General features: G+C 37.7%; 1 protein-coding gene and 1 pseudogene across 1 annotated transcript; one reads left to right on the top strand and one right to left on the bottom strand.

The window, feature by feature from the left end:
* Window positions 1-1567: 1567 nt before the first annotated feature.
* Window positions 1568-2857, top strand: LOC112390701 (short/branched chain specific acyl-CoA dehydrogenase, mitochondrial pseudogene; annotated as a pseudogene).
* Window positions 2858-6579: 3722 nt separating this feature from the next.
* Window positions 6580-7918, bottom strand: LOC112390679 (NF-kappa-B-activating protein). Its single transcript, XM_024731719.1, has one exon. The coding sequence runs from the start codon at window positions 7916-7918 to the stop codon at window positions 6677-6679; it is 1242 nt and encodes a 413-aa protein (XP_024587487.1). The 3' UTR covers window positions 6580-6676.
* Window positions 7919-8132: the final 214 nt, after the last annotated feature.

Genomic DNA, 8132 nt, shown 5'->3' with positions numbered 1-8132 from the left:
GTCCTTCTTTTGTATCAGTGCTTTAGCACAATATGGAATTAATGAAACCTCAATGCGATACATCCTTTCGCTCACCATAATAAGTTGCTCTAGCACATACTTACTGTATGAGAGATTGTAAAGTGATTTATTTTTATATTTCTTTACAATCATTCTTGGAAACCCAAAGATTAGGCATGTATGCACATGTATTTGTAGATAACTATACCTCAGAAGTAAAATTTGAAAGAAAAATACTATAGGTTCATTATATACACAAAAGAATGATTGCCAAATCAGAATGTGGTTTTTTAACATATTTTAAATTTATCACCATGTGTAGCACTCAAGCTTTGTTCATTTCTCCCAACACTACAAAATAAATAACTGTATAGATATATTTTTAGATGGGGGTCTAGGAAGGATAATTAAAATTTACAATTTATTTATGATGAGAACAATCCACAGATCTTTATATACATCATAACTTTTCATGTTATTTTAACTATTCATGGTTCTTGCTACTTTGATCTATTGTTAATTTAACAAAAAAAATCTTAAGGCTTGAAGAGACCTTAAGGATTTTCATAGGGGCTAACAAGTATATTTCCTAGATGAGGACTTTGTGGTTAATAGAGGCTACACAGCTTGTCTACAACAAAAGGAAAGAAGCATGTGCAGGCCAAAGACTAGAACCCACACCTTCAAACTTTCCACTATTTCTTTTCCTCTGCATTACATCCTTTTCTGTGGAATGGTATGGAAGATATATTATGTTATTCTTTAGTCACTATGCTAAAGACTGAATATGTATGCCCCCTCCCCACTGCCCAAGTTCATATGTTGAAACCTGATACCCAATGTGATGGTATTTAGAGATGGGACCTCTGATTAGGTCATTAGATCCCATGTCAAAATACCATCACATTGAATGAGATCAAAAGACACTCTGAAGAGACTCTTACAAAAGAGATTCCAGAGAGTTCCCACTCCCCTGTTACCATGTGAGGACACAATGAAAAGACTGTGTATGAACCAAGAAGCTGGCTCTCACCAGGCATATTTGCTGGTACCTTGATCTTGGACTTGCCAGTCTCCAGAAGTATAAGAAATAAATTTATTTTGTTTAAAAGTTACCCAATCTATGATATTTTTGTTAGAGCAGCTGAAACAGACTAGAAATACACTATCAGACATTTAATTTTCATTTCGCTTATCTTGTTCTGTCCCATAAACCTAATATTTTTCTATTTACTGTGTACATATACAAACCTAACAAATGCTCTTAACTATTCCTCTCCTGATAAATGTGTTGACTGTGGGTTTGCATTCAGTAAGTCAAAGGAATAATTTGTGTATCAAGTAGTAATATTACCCTGGTCCCAACTTAATTCTGCGTCACAAAACCTTAACAAGAGATATAATAGGAAAATATGTTTTGTCACTAATGAAAATGTGTGTGATTTTTAGATTTTAAAATAGTATATATCTTTAAAAATATATCTTATGCTAAAGAAATTGCAGAACCTTAAAAACATAAATATGCTTAAAACGAAAAGAATTATAGGGCGATTGTCCTGGGGCACAGATGGAGGGAGCCACGGTTCGGCTGCTCTGTGGCAGTGCACTGTTAAGAAGAAACTTCCCAATTTGCCTGTCTTCCTGGAAAAATCCTCCTGATGTCTTAAAATCTTCCCAGCTTTGAGAAGCTGGACTCAAAGCAACAAATAATGGCCCACCCTATGCCCCTCTGCAAACATTTACAGATGAAGAGAGGATGATAAAGAGCACGGTTAAAAAATCTGTCCAGGAACAAATTGCTCCTTTGGTTTCAAAAATGGATGAAAATTCAAAAATGGAAAAATCAGTAATACGAGGATTATTTCAACAAGGGTTGATGGGTATTGAAATTGACACAAAATATGGAGGAACAGGAGCTTCATTTTTTCCTCTATCTTAGTGATAGAGGAATTAGCCAAAGTTGATGCGTCTTTGGCTCTGGTATGTGACATCCAGAACACAGTAATTAGGAAAATATGGAACAGAAGAACAGAAGGCTATCTATTTGCCCAAGCTAGCTACGGAACAAATGGGAAGTTTCTGCCTTTCAGAGGCTGGAGCAGGTAGCGATTCATTTGCTTTGAAGACCAAACCTGATAAAAAGGGAAATTATTATGTCATCAATGGGTCAAAGATGTGGATTAGCAATGGCAAGGATGCCAAGCTCTTCATGGTGATGGAAAATGTAGACCTTACTCTTGGGTATACAGGAATTACCTGCTTCTTGGTAGATTGTCATACTGAGGGCCTTCATATAGGGAAACCAGAGAACAAAATGGGAAGCAGAGCTTCTTTTACTTGCCCATTAACATTTGAAAATGTCAAGGTTCCAGAAGCCAATATCCTGGGACAAATTGGACATGGCTATAAGTAAATCATTGGGGGTCTTAATGAAAGTAGAATAGGAATGACTGCACAGATGCTGGGACTGGCTCAAGGATGTTTTGACTACACTATTCCATATATTAAAGAAAGGGAACAGTTTGGCAAAAGAAGATTTGATTTTCAGGGATGCCAACACCAAGTGGCTCACATGGCCACCCAGCTAGAAGCTGCAAGATTACTCACATACAACGCTGCAAGGCTTTTAGAAGCTGGAAGGCCATTCATTAAAGAATCATCTATGGCCAAGTACTATGCATCAGAGATTGAGGGCCTAATAACTGGCAAATGTATCAAGTGGATGGGAGGAGTAGGCTACACCAAAAATTACCCTGTGGAAAAATACTTCCGAGATGTGAAGATTGGTACAAGATATGAAGGAACTTCAAACATCTAGCCGAACACCATCCCAAAGCGCATTGATTCAGAATACTGACAGCCATGGGAGTGGGACCCCTCCCTGGTGTCACTGGTGTAAAATTTTAAACTATTGTGCCTGGTTGGGGGCTGTGTTGAATGATTTTATTTAGGCCCTTCACCTTGGATCTGGAGGTAGACCTTTCCTGTTTACTCTTTCCAATCTGCTTAACTTAGACGCAGAAGATCATTTTTAAAATTTGGAAAGAAATGCATCCATATTTTCTCCAAAACTACTTTTAAAACTCTATATGCATTATCATTCTAGCTTCAGGCTATACAGAATTTCACTCTATTAGAATTTGGAAAAATAAAGACAATATAAGTATTTCTTGCAGACATGGCTATTTTATATTCTTGTCATTGTACATCAGTCAGAGAGATGTTTGTGCTAGTTGGCAATTCTATAGGAGAAATAGATTCAATTCTAAGTTACTAAACTAGGTGAAACTGATAAAAATTTATTTAGAAAAATCTAAAAGTTTTAGTTCTGAATATCTGAAAATGAGTGGATTATATAATCGAAGAAAACATTTCAAAAAAGGAAAGCAATATAATTTGTTACTATAATTTACCAGTATGAAAGGTGCATTTCATTATGATTTCAGTAGATCATTTTAAAAACAAGTCTCTACATTAGTTTTGAAGAATGAAGTTTAAATAATTTGGTTTAATAATTAGAATATACTCAATATTATAATATTCATTTCATCAATGATACAGTATTTTTCCGTCTTTAAATTGAATACTGTTTTCTCAAACTTAGTTATTGAGCCTTATCATGAATAGTAATTCAGAAATAATATTTTGGTTCAGTGATTCTCAAGAGGGGATGTCTTTTCCCCATAAAGGAGTGTATTAAAATCTCGTAAGGAATGAGGGATAGAAGGGAGCTGTAGAGTTCGAAAAGCATATTTGGTAATATAAAAAATGACGTTTCTGGGAAGGCAAAAATAAATCTGTTGTTTTACAGTCAAATTATGGAAAGGCAAAGCTCAGCAAATATACGGCTGGTGATGCCATTTCTTCAGTATCAGGGATTCTCAATCAGGAGAAGAGACCTTGTAGGGTAAAAATCCTCAGTCCCCTCAGGAGGGAGGAGGACAGTGAAGGGTGTTTTATATTTTCTGGAAGGGGGCACGGGTTAGAGATGTTGGAAAATGTTTCAAGGCTCATAGAGTTGCTTAAAGTAATCACTGCTGTCAAAGGGGAAGCACTTTAATGAAAGAATAATGTTTATTAAGAAAACGACATTTTCAAAGTAAGTTTGCTTTGCACATTCATGTTCATCGAATTGGATTAATTTCTATAATGGATACTGTAGTTAAATATTCAGAACTGTGTAAATACAATTGAGATAGGAATTACATTAAAATATTAGGAAGAAATATGGACAAATTTATTCCTTAGATTAAAAATATTAAAGTCTACTTGATTTTCAGATAGGGAGCTGATGGAAGCCAGTCATTCAGTGTTTTAGAATAAAAAGACAGTAATCTGATAAGGAAAGTAGGAGATGGAGGAAATGCCCTAAAGGGGGGCTTGGACATCTTTAATTTCTGTGATTATACGAGAGAGCTGGGCTTTTCAGATAATGGAATAGAAGCCAATGTTAGTAAAAAGAATCCCAGCTTCCTCCTGTAGAGTTACAAACACGTGAAACTACGATAAGCCTCCTTCAGATTAGCAGCATGAGAGAGGCTCCCGTGTACATCTAGACTGTGAATTTATAGTTCATATTGATACAGTTCTAATTGTGTGTATATTTTTTGTGCAGGTTCACAAATAACAGTTGAAAACTATGTATTGTAGTTAATATCTGTACCTGCCTTCTTCTATTAGTGAATTGTGTTATTGTACCATTTACCAAAGAGGATGTTGTGGGTTTCCCACATAGTTCTTCCATTATAGCTTTTCTTAATAACCATGACTTTGGGGGTCTTGAGTTTGTGTCTAGTGGAGGACAAGCTTGTTTACCTCCTGAAGCTTGTCATTACTGTTTGTTAATTTGAGGATAGGGCTGTCATGGGGCTCAGAAGGAAGAGACTTGAACACAAGCAACAAGTTGTATTTGTGTGGTAGAGCTGGACTCAACCCAACTGCCAAGTTAGTATTGTTAGACATTTCACTTTACAACACAAAAATGAATCGGTGTCAAAGATTTTAGAATTATGGAAAGCTAAATCTATAAAGAGTTTAGAGAACCATCCAGCCAACTCTCTCATTTTAAGAGTGAATGATTCATATAGCCCAGAATACTTGCCCAAGGTCATCCATCCAGGGCCAAAGATAAGACAAGGATCCAAATGTACTAGCTCCCAATTCAGTGCTCTTCCTACTGTTTACTACTGTCCCTGTTCAACAAATTTTGGATTTCCTCCTTGTTATGTCTCAGTACTCTTATTGATTTATTTTAAGTTTAACTGATAAAAAATTAACACTTCAGAAGTGTTAAGATTGATCAGTGTCATTATTTACATATTTTAATCACCTGCCAAACACACTGGCTCTGCTAGGATATAACTGGTATGTCAAATGTAAAGATTATTGTGTGTGATCACTTGGTTTTATGATTATGATGTGTTTTAGTAAATGCACTAGTTATATCCTTGCTGATGTATTTTTGCTGATCTTTCTTTTTTTTTTTATTAGCAAATCTCATTTTTAATTCCAGTCACACATACCCATCATTTTGGCATTCAGTGCTACATATATATTTTACATAAAAATCCCATTTCTTGAAGAGGATGAACAAATCCTTACATGCCTCTAGTAATATCATTTTCCACTAAAAGTTTGATGTCTTTTAAAGAACATTATTTTCCACTTGTTAAAAAAAATATCTTGCAAAGCACTTTAAAAATACAAAAATTTTACATGTGTTAAGATGTTATAATTTATGGGGTTAAATAAATGCAGTGTACTCTTCAAAAAAACACTTAAAAAAAAACTTTAAAACTATTATAAGGAGAGAGGGCATTTTATAACAGCAAAGTCAGAAATTCCCCATCACTCAGATAATTTAAATTTATCCTAGGCACATAATAATGCAGCTCAAAACAACCTTAACAAAAACAGCCAAAACTTCTACTATCCCCTCCCCCTTCACTCGTATGTCCTAACAACTAAACTTTAACAAAAGGAGGGAAGGAAAAAGATCACGATATCACAGTCCCAGAATTTTCCATTTCCCCCAAACTTAAAAGCCAACAGTAGCCATAAAAAAGTGAGAAAGTGAGGGGTTCTATATGAAGTTACAGATTAAACTGAATGACAGATGTAAAAAATAAACTGAAAAGTTTAACAATGCTTAAAATGAAATCTGCTTATTACAAAGGACAGACTTTAAAAACGTTTAACATCATTTTAGCTTCATCCTTATGAAGCAACCAAGTTAAAACAATGAAAACAATGACTCATTATATTTTTCCTTATTAAACTCCTGATCATTGTTGACTCCCATCCATTTCTAGTATTCAAATAATGATCTAAACACAGCTCAGATAGAAATAATGTACTTACATTGGCACAACAGGAGACGTCCCAATATTTTATATTTGAAATAACCATTTTTAATAAGCCTATTAAGAATTTTAAAACTAATGTTCACATTTTCAATTCAAAAGTCTGTGGGTTAGTTTGCTTTTTGGTTTGTTTGTTGGTTTTGGGGTGGAGGCATCAATAAGCAGCTTTTTATAGAAGGACTGAAAGAATTAAATAGAAGGCACAGTAGCACTGTAAAGCTTTTTCAGATCATGGTAATCTTTTTGTGTGTATATATGGAGCCCAAACTTTCTTTTTTGTTGTTAAAAATGTCTGATGAACAATCAGAAAATCCTTATTTGTCCTCTTTCCCTTTAGTTTTTCTGTATACCATCTCTCGAAAACTGGCCAGAATCTTGTTTTCTCTCTTTCGTCTCTCTTCTTGGTTAAAGGATGCAAGGGCTCTCTTCTCATCAGCACTATAGATCTGGTTCTCTTTTCGCAGTCGCACAGCCTCCATTCGGCGATGCCTGCTACCACTCATTACGTAACCCGAGCATTCAAACGATGCAATTTCTTCACTTGTCAAGCCAATTTCACCTCTTCGTGGGATACGTTTTCCAGCTTTTACATATTCAGCCATAGCTGCACCTTCACCAGGTAACAGAGCATGGCCATAGTTCAAAGGTTTATCATCTTGAGAGGCAAGTGTTTTGGGAGCCTCTGGACCGATCAAATCTGAGGGTTCTTCAGGCTTTGATCGATCCTTCCAGGGATTCTCCAGAAACTCTTCTTGGGACTCTTTAGAACATGAATCACTGGAATCTTTTCTGCTCTTCTTAGACTTATTTTTCTTATATTTCTTCGATCTGCGTTTCTTCTTCTTTTCCTTTTTCTTGGCTTTCTTTGCTCTCCTTTTTGTATCTTCATCACTGGAGTCTGTTTCAGAATCAGAGTCACTGTCACTATCATCAGAATACTTCTTGTGTTTTCTTTCAGATGACTTTTTCTTCCTCCTTTTCTTGGACCTTTCTTTTGAATGACTAGACTTCTTTTCTTCTTCTGAAGTAGAAGCTGAAGTGGTGCTTTTCTTTGGCTCTTCGTCCTCTGCTGGTGTATGTTCATCAGAGTCTGGTTCTGAATTCTTTGGAGAAAGTCCCCATACTTCAGGAGCTCCTAATTCTCCAATCCTCTCTCTCTCACTTAATCTCTTCTGCCGCAGGCCCTCTTCCCTCTCCTTGTCCAGGAGGCTAGGCCATGGCTTGTCGCTCCCGCAGGGGCGTGAGTAGCCACTATAATAGGCGGACGAGGAGGCAGAAGCGAAACGGGCGCCCCGCGGCGCGGAGGGCCGCTCTCGAGAGCGTGACCGCGAGCGGGAGCGGTAGGACTGGTTTTGGGAGCCTTGGCTGGGGCCACTCAGTTGATGGCTAAGGCCATTCCGGTCCCCGGACCGAGAGCAAGAGTGCGAGCGAGAGCGGCAGCCACGCAGGGAGCGAGAGGTTTTGCTGGGCTTAGGGCTTTTCGACGAACTGCGACGCTTCCCCCGGGAGCCCGAGACCTCCCACTCCGGGCTGCGGGAGCCAGACACCGGATCCATAGCTGTTGCTGGGTCCCCGAAGCCGTGGGAGAAGGGGGCGCTCTCGCGAGCTGGGAGGATCTCCGTTGCCTTGGCTCCCAGGACCAGCAGCCGCGACACAAACCCGAGCCCGAGAAAACCTTGGAAACAGTTCCGAGTACGTCGGCAAATTCCTTCCCCGGACCTAGGCGGTCCTGCCAATGGGACGGGATGTGTGTATCCGTATCTGATCTTT

This window comes from Neophocaena asiaeorientalis, unplaced genomic scaffold (assembly GCF_003031525.2).
Source record: "Neophocaena asiaeorientalis asiaeorientalis breed wild unplaced genomic scaffold, Neophocaena_asiaeorientalis_V1.1 scaffold39, whole genome shotgun sequence".
Taxonomy (NCBI): domain Eukaryota; kingdom Metazoa; phylum Chordata; class Mammalia; order Artiodactyla; family Phocoenidae; genus Neophocaena; species Neophocaena asiaeorientalis.
Note: the sequence above shows the minus strand (reverse complement) of the source record. Positions and strands in the feature narration are given on the sequence as shown.